General features: G+C 30.0%; 1 protein-coding gene across 1 annotated transcript in view; it reads left to right on the top strand.

Annotated features, from left to right (window-relative positions):
• Positions 1–8837, top strand: part of LOC135927230 (acetyl-CoA carboxylase-like) — a 47188-nt gene extending 38351 nt beyond the window's left edge. Inside the window, exons 48-51 of the mRNA XM_065463185.1 lie at positions 6356–6537; positions 7044–7232; positions 7886–8022; positions 8174–8837. Coding sequence (XP_065319257.1) covers positions 6356–6537; positions 7044–7232; positions 7886–8022; positions 8174–8426 — 761 coding nt within the window. The 3' untranslated portion in view covers positions 8427–8837. The remainder of the gene's footprint in view (positions 1–6355; positions 6538–7043; positions 7233–7885; positions 8023–8173) is intronic.
• Positions 8838–12587: the final 3750 nt, after the last annotated feature.

Here is a 12587-nt window from a genome sequence, read left to right on the forward strand (position 1 = left end):
ACAAAATAAAAATTCCTTTAAGAAGGGATTGGTAAGTTTTTTTTTTTTAGCAAAATTTAAGAGCAATTTTTTTAAGAATTCTCATTTGAAATTTTGTTCAAGATTCCTAAAAATTTTTTTTTTATAATCCTACCTCTCAAACACCCGAAAAAATAGGTATTTTCTTATGGTTTAAAAATTTTTGAAAGTTTTGGACATAACCTAAGTAGAAAATATTTGTGGTATCTCTAAAACACATATTTCATGATTTGAAATATTTTTTTTCAAACATTTTTTTATTTTTGAGCATGTTAAACTCTATACTCTTATTACCGTTTATTTTTGTTTGGTGCTAAGGAATAGGATTAATCTCTATTGAACCAAATTTCTTACCACAAAGGGGAATTTTACTCTTTGTGAAGGAAGATCAACAAAATTGAAGATTTTTTTTTTATCTTTGAGCATTGCTAGAATTAGCATCTATATTAATTTCCGAATTCGTTTTCTTAATATTTATGACCAATAAATCTTCCGATTGATTGTGCCTACGAGAAAATTGAGCTGGTTTTGAATTACTTTGGCCCGATATATATGGGTATTCCTCCTAAATTATTTTTTTTTTGTGATGAGCATATTTTAGCTGTTTTATAATCATTTTTTTAAATAGCAATATAATTGATTTCTCCAAGTTATCTAATAATTTTTGGTGTATAAATAAGTCTTTCAGAGAATATCAACTGAAATCTGTCGTTCTAACTGCATTTCCATACATGGGTCATTAAGCTCCGTCAATCATACCTAATTTTAAAAAATATATTATTATATATAGATCATTTATAGTCAGAATAACTTATACATTTTCAACATTAATAAAATAATAAAAAAGCCTTCACATAAGTTTAATTATGTTATCATAGTTAGTTTGTTCATCAAGTTGTTTCACAAGTCATCATATCGTTGGCTTGTCCCAATCGTTGGTTTGTATAAATCGTAAGCTTGATATCATTATCGTAAGTTGTCTCCATAAATCATGATTTTTTTAGCTTGTTTGGTCGTACTCAGTTGTTATTATTATCATTTTTCAAAATTGTTATTATCAGTAAGTTATAATAAGAAATAATAGTTCATCAAATTGGATATAAGAAAAAACGAAGAATGATAAATCAATAAGATTGTTATATAATATTTTCAGCGTTTTGATTTTTTGCGTTTTAGTGTAAGCGTTTTTATATTAATTTACTTTATGCATTTTAATATTTATTTTATATTTTAAGTTATTTATTTAAATAAACAGGTTTTTGTTTAATTCGCACAGGTCTAGAAATAGATAGGTGTTATATCGTTATTATCATTAATTTTTATATTTTTGTCCACACTTCCCTCCTTAAAAGAATTCTTAGAATCATAATTAATAAGTGTGTTAAAACAGTTTCTAATTCTTATTTGATCTAAATGTCTTCTCAAAATACCTTTCTCTGTCTTAATTTGGAACATCATGTCACTTTCTTTATGTGTGATCATACCTTTGCACCATTTATCATCACCTTGTATTTTGTACCAAACAAAATCTCCTACGTTGAAGGTTCTATTTCGTGGTAAAGTAACGTTTATTTTATTCTCCTTCTCCTCCAACGGTTTTAATAAGTCCCATTTAATTCTAATATCTCGATTAAACATTTTCTGAGATGGTGTAACTCCTGTAATATCATTACGCGTATTTCTGTAATTAAATAAAAACTTGCCAAGTGCAATATATAGGTCAATTTTAATATTCCTTTTCATATGTGTTTTGAACGTTCTTACCATGCGTTCTACCTGGCCATTGGATTGCTGATGATAAGCAGATGTGAGCTCATGTTTGATACCATAATTATTGCAAAATTTTTCAAAATCGTTACTCGTAAAGTTAGTGCCGTTATCAGTAACTATAGTTTCGGGTATTCCACATAACGAAATAGTTTTAAAAATTTCTTTTAGAGTAACACCAGTCATAATATTTTTAACAGGAATAATAATTGGAAATTTGCTGTAGGCATCGACTATTATCAACCAATTTTTGTGAAAAACGGACCCGCATAATCTATGTGTATCCTTTCAAAAGGTTTGGTTGCCGAAACCCATGGTTTTTGTATCTTTATAGGATTATCATGATATATGTTACAATTGTCACAACTTTTCACTTCCATTACTATGTCAACCAGGCCACCACATGTAATCTTTGGCTAAGGATTTGATTTGTCCTGCTCCCAAGTGACCTTCATGTAATGACTGTAGTATATTTTTTCTCATAGAAGACGGAATTATGATTCTGTTGCTTTTGTAAAGACAATCCTTAATTATACTTAATTCAAAATCAATGTTTTTATAAATATTATTCATTATAGGCCTGTTGTTCTTAATATCATTTATAACTTGTTTTAATTCCATATCTTTCAAAGTTTCGTCACGAATTTGATTAAAATTAATAGGTAAATCCCAATATTCATTTATTATAGTGATATTTTCAACAGCTTTATCATGACATTCTTTTGGTAATCTCGAGAGACAATCAGGAACAACATTATATTTACCGGCTTTATACTTTATATTAAAATCATATCTTCCTAATGTAATATTCCACTTCTGGAGTCTTAAGGACATGGTGCTATTATCCTTAAGACCCTTGGTAAAGATGTGAACTAGAGGTTTATGGTCAGAAATAATTGTAAATTTCGTGCCGATTAAGTATTCCTGGAACCTCCTTATAGCGAACTTAATAGCGAGAGCCTCACGCTCAATATTGGTGTAGTTCATTTCGGATTTTAATAAATTTCTTGACGCGAAAGCTATAGGTTTTTCTTTACCATCTTTTTTCCGAGTTACAACTTGCCGCTTATGACAGAAATTTAATCAAAATCATCGGCATCACTCAAGTTAAAGTGACTTATGAAGGTATCTCAAAATATTTACAAGCGGTAGTCGTCGAATCAAGTAAAAATGCCTTGTTGGGACGTACATGGATCAATGCTTTCAAAAATATTTTAAATAAATTTATAGCAAATGTTGACACTAATTACGAAGATGAAATAAAAAAATTGATTAAAGAGTGTGAATCCAAATTGACTAATGGGCCAATCAACAAAGCAAGTGTCAAGTTACATTTAAGAAGAGATGCCCAACCTAAAATTATACCGCCTAGACGTATTCCTTATTCAAAAATTGATCTTGTTAGCAATGAACTTAAAAAATGGATACATGATAAAATTATTGAGCCGGTGAATGATGTTCGATGGGCAAGTCCTGTTACCGCTGTCTACAAAGATGATGGGAGCATTAGGCTTTGTGCTGATTTTAAGGACACTGTAAACCCAGTTCTAGAAGATTTCAGATACCCTCTACCACGAATCAATGATCTAATAGCTAAACTTTCAGAAGGAAAGAAATTTACGAAGATTGACTTTAAAAATGCTTTCTTACAGATCCCGATTGATAAAAGTTGCAGAAATATTTTAACCATATCAACGCACCAATTTACTAGACTTCCTTTTGGGCTCAAGACCTCATCTGCAATCTTCCAACAGATCATGGACAAAATCTTCGGTGACATGGAAGACGTCATATTTTATATTGATGATTTACTTATAATTGGAAAAAAACGATGAAGCCCACCTTAACAACATAAAAAAAGTGTTTGATAGAATATCATCGTTTGGGCTAATACCTAACTTCAATAAAAGTGTGTTCTTTAAAAACAAAGTGAGGTTCCTGGGTCATGATATTGACGCTACGGGGATTAATGCTAATCATGACAAAATTAAAGCAATAATTAATATGCCAGAACCAAAATCAGCTGCTGAATTATCAACATTTCTGGCAATGGCTGGCTACTATAGAAAATTTTTGAACAATTTTGCAGAAATAGCCGATCCTCTGTATAAGATTGTCACCAAAGAAAAATGGGCTTGGAACCTAGAACACTCTAAAAGTTTTAATGAGCTTAAGAAGTTGATTAGTCTTCCACCTGCTTTGACATATTTTAAACTGAATTACCTATAGGGATAGCCACTGACGCATCGAAATGTGGTTTAGGAGCTGTATTATTTCATACTGAAAAAGATGGTAAAGAAAAACCTATAGCTTTCGCGTCAAGAACTTTATTAAAATCCGAAATGAACTATACCAATATTGAGCGTGAGGCTCTCGCTATTATGTTCGCTATAAGGAGGTTCCAGAAATACTTAATCGGCACGAAATTTACAATTATTACTGACCATAAACCTCTAGTTCACATCTTTACCAAGGGTCTTAAGGATAATAGCACCATGTCCTTAAGACTCCAGAAGTGGAATATTACATTAGGAGGATATGATTTTAATATAAAGTATAAAGCCGGTAAATATAATGTTGTTCCTGATTGCCTCTCGAGATTACCACAAGAATGTCATGATGAAGCTGTTGAAAATATCACTATAATAAATGAATATGGGGATTTACCTATTAATTTTAATCAAATTCGTGACGAAACTTTGAAAGATATGGAATTAAAAGTCATAAATGATATTAAGAACAACAGGCCTATAATGAATAATATTTAAAAAAACATTGATTTGGAATTAAGTATAATTAAGGATTGTCTTTACAAAAGAAACAGTATCATAATTCCGTCTTCTATGAAAAAAAATATACTACAGTCATTACACGAAGGTCACTTGGGAGCAGGAAAAATCAAATCCTTAGCCAAAGATTACATGTGGTGGCCTGGTATAAACAATGACATATTAATGGAAGTGAAAAGTTGTAACGATTGTAACATATATCATGATGATCCTATAAAGATACAAAAACCATGGGTTTCGGGCAACCAAACCTTTTGAAAGGATACACATAGATTATGTGGGTCCATTTTTCACAAAAAATTGGTTGATAATAGTCGATGCCTACTGCAAATTTCCAATTATTATTCCTGTTAAAAATATTACGATTGATGTTACTTTAAAAGAAATTTTTAAAACTATTTCGCTATATGATATCGCACTTGGCAAGTTTTTATTTAATTACAGAAATATGCGTAATTATACAACAGGAGTTACACCATCTCAGAGAATGTTTAATCGAGATATTAAAATTAAATGGGACTTATTAAAACCGTTGGAGGAGAAGGAGAATTAAATAAACGTTACTTTACCACGAAATAGAACCTTTAACGTAGGAGATTTTGTTTGGTACAAAATACAAGGTGATGATAAATGGTGCAAAGGTATGATCACACATAAAGAAAGTGACATGATGTTCCAATTTAAGACAAAGAAAGGTATTTTGAGAAGACATTTAGATCAAATAAGAATTAGAAACTGTTTTAACACACTTATTAATTATACTCTAAAGATTCTTTTAAGGAGAGAAGTGTGGACAAAAATATAAAAATTACTGATGATAACGATATAACACCTATTTCTAGACCTGTGCGAATTAAACAAAAACCTGTTTATTTAAAAGACTACATAACCTAAAATATAAAATAAATATTAAATGCATAAAGTAAATTAAATATTAAAACGCTTACACTAAAACGCAAAAAATCAAAACACTGAAAATATTATATAACAATCTTTTATCATTCTTCGTTTATTCTTATATCCAATTTGATGAACTATTATTTCTTATTATTCGCAACTTACTGATAATAACAATTTTGAAAAATGATAATAATAACAACTGAGTACTACCAAGCAAGCTATATAACAAAATCATGATTTATGGAGACAACTTACGATAAGGATATCAAGCTTACTATTTAAACAAACCAACGATTGTGACAAGCCAACGATATGATGACTTGTGAAACAACTTGATGAACAAATAGAAATAGAAAAATTTTATGTTAAAATGGAGAATAGCATTAATTGAAGTTTAACATACGTCAAAAAGTAACTTATGATAACATAATTAAACTTATGTGAAAGCTTTTTAGAAGAAGGAGAATGTTATATATTCAAATTTGGACAATTCAATTTATATTTGTACTGTTGTTACAATTCAATTTATTCAAATTATATTTTTATTTTAGTTATAATTTTATTTTATATGTTAACCTTTTTAATATTATATTCTAATTTTAAATTGTAAAAATGTTATATATACCTTATGAAAAGAGAAAGAAGTTAGTTAATAAAATATATTTTTTAAACTCTCCTAAAAATTGTTTTTCTCTTCAGTTTTTATAAAAATAAATAAATCAAATTTTCTCTTTATTTTTTAAACTGTCCCTCTTTTTTAAAAACCTGTCCAGAGTTTGAAGAAAAAAAAATTGCGATTTCATTTTGAAAGATTTTTTTTTGTGGTAAAATATTTTTGTTCAAAATGTTTTTTTCCCCCAAAAAAACTCTGCTGACAACAGAAAGCAAAGATTTCAGGGACCAAACAGGCGAGGAGCAATTGACCTCGGATGATAGAGTGATATTGGAACGTTTACTCAAGCAGAGAGAGGAATTCCTTAATCCCATATACCATCAAGTCGCTGTCGCCTTCGCGGACCTTCACGACAGACCCGGCCGTATGCTAGAGATGGGTGTTATCAAAGTAATTTTTAGATTCCCCCTTAAAATTCTGCCTTGTTGTGTAAGAGCACCAAAAAAAGGGCCATGAATTCCTGTTATTTCTATCGGGCCCAATGACATATAATAATAATACCTAGACAGACGATGCATTCATAATAATGATGCATTTTCAAGCGTCGCAGAAAGCATATCAGCTGGACCCGCCATTTTGTTAACCCATATTACCAATAATTCTCATGTTAAAAATTAACTATTAAATTGGTAACATGTTTCCTTGATATCTCGATGAATAGGCAATTCTTTAACAAAGTTTTACGTCAGACATTGGAATAAATTGGCCTCTCGTTTAAAATTTTCAATGATATGGGTAATTTAAAATGACGTCCTCAGCTGTTTTCATTGATGTACATTTTTAATGAATGCATTGTCAGATTTAGGTATTTATTATATGTCATTGATCGGACCCAAATTTTTCTAGATTTTATGGACCTTCGATCCACCTATTTATTCATTTTTTTTCTCAAAAAGGAAATCGTTGAATGGAAGGATGCCAGAAAATTTTTCTATTGGCGCTTCCGGCGTTTGATCCTCGAAACGAATGTTAAAAATTTGGTTAAATCTTGCTTGCCCACCCTAGGTCGCCATGAGAGCGATGACCAAGCCCACATATTGTCGACCATCCACAGATGGTTTTTAGAGGACAAAGGATCCCAAAAGGTATATATATATATTTTTTTAACTCTTCAACGTGCGTATTAATTGATCACACTGTCATGATTTTAATGCGTTATTCGCTTTTATCGATACATTTTAGAGTGAGCGTTTAGGTTGAACTTATGCAGTCTAAATTCGCGACAAATACCCTAAAAAAATCCGAATTTACTTTTAATGATAGCTCCATTTTTTTTTTGTTTTTGGTTGTCCAGTCAAAAAAAATATCGAACTCATATAGTTCACATTTAAACCAATACCTACCCCAAAGAAGTTTAGGTAATTTAATTTCTTGTTCGTTCTATATTATGTGTTGATTTAGTTTTATCCCTTTTAATTCAACATGTTTGTTTTGTAAAGGAGATGATTGGCCTTCACTACGCCAATCAGAAAATAGATTGTTTTGTAAAGGAGATGATTAAGCAATTACTATCCATAAAAGATATTAAAAAATTATACCCCATACCATATTTTTTTTTACCGGATATTTCTTTTACGTAGAATCGAAACAGCTCGAACTAGAAAAAAAAAATTTTGGTTCCTGCATTTTATTTTTGGAAAAAATGGAGCCCCGGTTTTTAAATGATTTTACCGGATTCCGAAAGTTCTATTTCCGGTTATAAACACTAAAAAAAAATCAAATCCTATTATATTATAAGTCGTATCTCTGGGACGATAACGCCAGCATGGTAGACTGGTACGAACGCCAATTGGATTCGCTCAAGGGTGACTCTTCGATCATACGCGAAAATATCGCCGTGCTCAAGAAACAGAAAATAATCGATGACATGAAAAAGTCAGTCTACGATTTTTAAATATAAAAAAAAAAATGAGTTTATTTATTATGGGGATTTGGGGAACTATTTAATTTTCCCGCCAAATGTGAAATATTTTCCGGCTCTTAATTTTATAATTAATGGCGCTTGATCTTCTATTTGAATTTCCAGGAGCATATCTGCCAATTCAGAGGACGCCTTAGACGTGGCCGTAGCTATAACCCAAACACTAAACCCACACCAGCTCGAAGAATTGTCGAATCTGATCAATCAAACCAGGGCCCGCTCTCCTATCCCCGATATTCCTTCCTTACCCGATCTCCAAACCAATAGTCTTGCTCAAAGGAATGAGACAGAAACTCAAACGCTGCCGGATATACTCCCGGCTAACATCGATAATTCTAATATAACGGGCAATGATTGATTGAATGACATTAATACGGCTAACATCGATAATTTCTGATATAACCGCCACTGATCTATTCAAGTAACATTGATAGACTCATACATTTATGGCGGTTATAATCAATGTCATTGGCTGCAGTGGACGCCATTTTATTGCATATAATTTGACAATTTATAAAACATCGAAAATGTACATTTTTACACAAAAATTTATTTTACTGTAACATTGTTTCCCTTTTTTTTCGACGAATTTTATTTTGTGTGACAACTTTCGGTCAATATTGACACACATATTTAGCTACGAAAAAGAGAAATTCATCAAGAAAATATTCTATGTATCTTGATAATTTTGAAAATATTTTATGAATTTATGTTTAAATATCTTGTCCATAGAAGGCATAATTAACAAACAACGATGAAATAATTTTTATTTTGCAATATTGAAAATGTTAAAAGTCAGTCAGCCTTCTTGGAGTTTTTTTTTATAATAACAAGTTAGATTATTTTTTTTTTCACTTATTATTGATATCATAAAATATATATTATAAAAAAAAAACTAAACCGCATTTTTTGTTATCCATATTTTTTTTTATATGCACCTTATATTTAACAAATGTTCTTAGTAAATGATAATCATGTTTGATTTATTAATATCCTTTTTGTTGAGCTTTTAAAAAAAAATTTATTTTGAACAAACGAAAAACGAATCCCGGACACTAGAGATCTTCAAAAGTAGGCCCAAACCCGGCTCGGCCGGAACGGGCTTCGTGGCCGGTAAAACTTTTTAAAAAAATTTACGGGCCGGGCCTGAAAAATTTGGCCCATGCATATCACTACCTGACACTACCCAATTTTGATATTTTTTTTAAAAAAATGTTTAATCTTTCAAAAAAAAATTATAAATTTCATTCTAAACTTTTAAGTAAAGCAAGCAAATAATAGGTAAAATTTAGCTCATCCGCTTACAATAAACGAGGTCTAAGAAGGGTAAACTAAAATTCAGATATTTGAAGTTCGAAATTTATATTTTCCTTCGATATAAACTAATTAATTAAAATTTAATGGAAAAATTTTAGGGTATGTATTCCAAATATGACGGCATACATTTTCGGTGAAATCAGATTTAATAATTTTTTAAAAAAACGCTCAAAAAATGATTTATTGTTGAAAAAATAACACATTGCCGGGAAAAAACACATGGACGCTAACATATATCTATATTCTAAGAGATGGTATATCATTCCTCGCAACATACATTTACCAAGTTGGTTTCAGAAGAAGGAAAAAGCTCGATTCTTTTTGGATCAGAATCCATAATTATGCGATTATCGATGCACGAACTCGCAGACTAGACCATAAACGCTCTTTCGAAGACTTACATTGTATTAAAATCATATGTGTCAAGTGTCTATCCCAAAATATATAGAATAATTATTGATTCAACAATGCCATTTATGGTAACTAACAGCAACCTAACTGATCCATATTTACGCTTTTCCTGATTTGACTTGGCGGATTCCATTAAAATATTAATAATTTTAACGCTCAATGATTGGTAAGGTTGAAAAGAATAAATAAACGCGGATGGTTGGGTTAACTCACCCCCCTTTTTTTTAACTGTTATGTCCCACTCAAATTTTTATTGCTGAGATATGGATATTTTGGAAATTTATTAAATTATGAAAAAAAATTTGAGGATTAAAGTAATTAAATCAACATTTTATATATATAAAAAAAAAGGTTTAATCAAATTGATCATCAAATTTTTTTAAATGATTTAAAGATACCCAAGGAGCTTTATGAGTAAGAGGCTAAATTAGTTCATCTGCTCTTGTTTATAAGTTGGATCCATTTTTTTGTACGCCCTTCTTAACCTAGTCAATACCAGCAATTAACTAATTGTTAGAATGATATAGTAGCTGGCTACGGATACATGAGTGGGGTTAACTAAAAATTTGGTCGTTAATTTTTTAAAATATTCTAAACCCTCCCAGTTTGTATGAGAAAGTCGCTAAGTTAATTCTCAACTATGCCAGATTTATGCGTTCTATTCCTCGGAGAAAACCTATTTTTCAGGAACCATTTTTTTCTTTAGCAAGCCAGCGCCAGCAGTTAGCTGATGGTTAGAGAAATAGTATCAAGCCAACAAGGGGCTGGCCTAATATATATTTTAGTCATATGTTTAAGTAATTCGCCCCCCCCCCCATATTTCTAATCATTTTAAAAATTTTTTATTGAAATTGTTTTTGTCTCCAGGACATATTTTATGATCTCCTTGATTCGATGCCTATTAAATTTGTTTTTACCAATTATTATTTAAATGCCATTTACAAGTGGACAATCATGTCCTAAATTGATATTTCTATTAACTTTAATAAAAGAATAACAAACAAAAATTTTAATGACGTCAAAAGACTTTTTTTGAGATTATAACTTCATACATGGTAACGGATGTTTATGATAATTTGTAATAGACATTTAATGTCTATATACGGAAAATTTATTGGAATAATTATTTATTGATTTTTATTTAAAATCGATACGATATGCTTACGCAAAAAGAAAAATTAAAAATTCTTTATCCGTTTCATAGATTATGTACTTAATTAGGGTACATACATTATCCTAATTATTGGAATATAATGTATATTATAATTATAAATTTGGGCCTATTATTAACCGTTGTATTCTATCGGGCTCTCCTGGGCGTAATGTTAAAGAATTTATTTTAAATTGATGCTTAGCGGTTGTTAAACAAACATAGATTGGCTGGATATTAATCAAACCAATATATATTAACTAAATGAGATATTTTCCCAAAACGAGAGTTACATCTACCCCACCCCCCTCTCCTCACCTTTGTGCAAATACTAAGGCGTAGATATACAAGATAATATTTGTTTGAGTTAAAATATCTTGATAATAGAGATTTTTATAAAAATGCGATTAATGCTGAGTTATTCACCAAGAAATTAATACTGAAGAATAATGTGACTAAGGTATGGATGGATAAGGGGAGTATTAGGAACAACCCTCGATGATATTTTGAAAACATAGATATATATATATTTTATTTTGCTGTTTGTAGTCTTGAACCATGGAGAAGAGAGAGAGGGGATTTTCTCACTTTATTGATTTAAAAATTGACCATCTATCCCCATAGGTTTGTCCCGGTCCGAAAATCAATATTTTAAAAATTGATTCAGTTTGCCCCAGCCCCAACTTCAAGTAGTTTTGGGTTGGGGTAGATACGGAGTTCTAATATTAATCGCGTGCATTGTTTCCGCGTATAAATGGCGCGAAAGAAACCCGAATAAAAATTTCGTCGCCTAATTTTTTGGATTTATTTATCCTCGCAAAAAAAAAAAAATTACGTTGTACGTTTTCTTTGTTCTCCTTTTTCGTTCGAGTAAATTTACACAACTTTTCACGTATAATCTTTAGATCCTCTTGTAAAAAAAAAAATTGTTATGTTATATGTTATAACATAATGTTATGTAATTTAATTAGCCGGGATTTATTTAACGCATTATCGGTTTCGATTAAAATAAAATATAATATGTATAAATGTTATTTTTTATATTATTTTGAAAGGATAATAATTGAATTATAATGTCTTTCTTTGCCAAAAAAAAAATATAAATTACCTATAATTATAAAAATAATATATAATTTTGGTCAAATTAGAATTTATTTTAATAAACTGGAGTAATAATAAATTTTTGGCTGACAAAATACGAGTTTTTTTTTTTAAAAAACAACAAATTTAAGATATGCTATAATGATCATGGGTAGGGTTAAGAATTAGTGTTATTAAACGGTTCGCTTTGAGCCGATTTTTTAAAAAAGGGCCAACTCAATATTACATCTAGAAAAATGTTATGCAAGCCTAAAGATTTAGCTCGAGGAACAAAGGTCTAGAGATATATTAGCCGTTTAACTCCACTCCACTAGTAAGAATTACGGTATCTTTCGTTATATTATCATAATTTTAATAACAATAAAACCATATACAATATATTAACGTTTTTATATAATTTTCATAAAAAATTTTTTATTGATACAAAAATATTTTATAATTAAAATGTATTTCAATTGCTCAAAATGTGGGAACATTTTTTTTTATTGTTATCTTTATTCTTACTCTATTACTCTTTAAATTACACCTCGATATATAAAA

This window comes from Gordionus sp. m RMFG-2023, chromosome 3 (genome assembly GCF_954871325.1).
Source record: "Gordionus sp. m RMFG-2023 chromosome 3, tfGorSpeb1-WG-v2, whole genome shotgun sequence".
In the NCBI taxonomy this organism is placed as follows: Eukaryota; Metazoa; Nematomorpha; class Gordioida; order Chordodea; family Parachordodidae; genus Gordionus; species Gordionus sp. m RMFG-2023.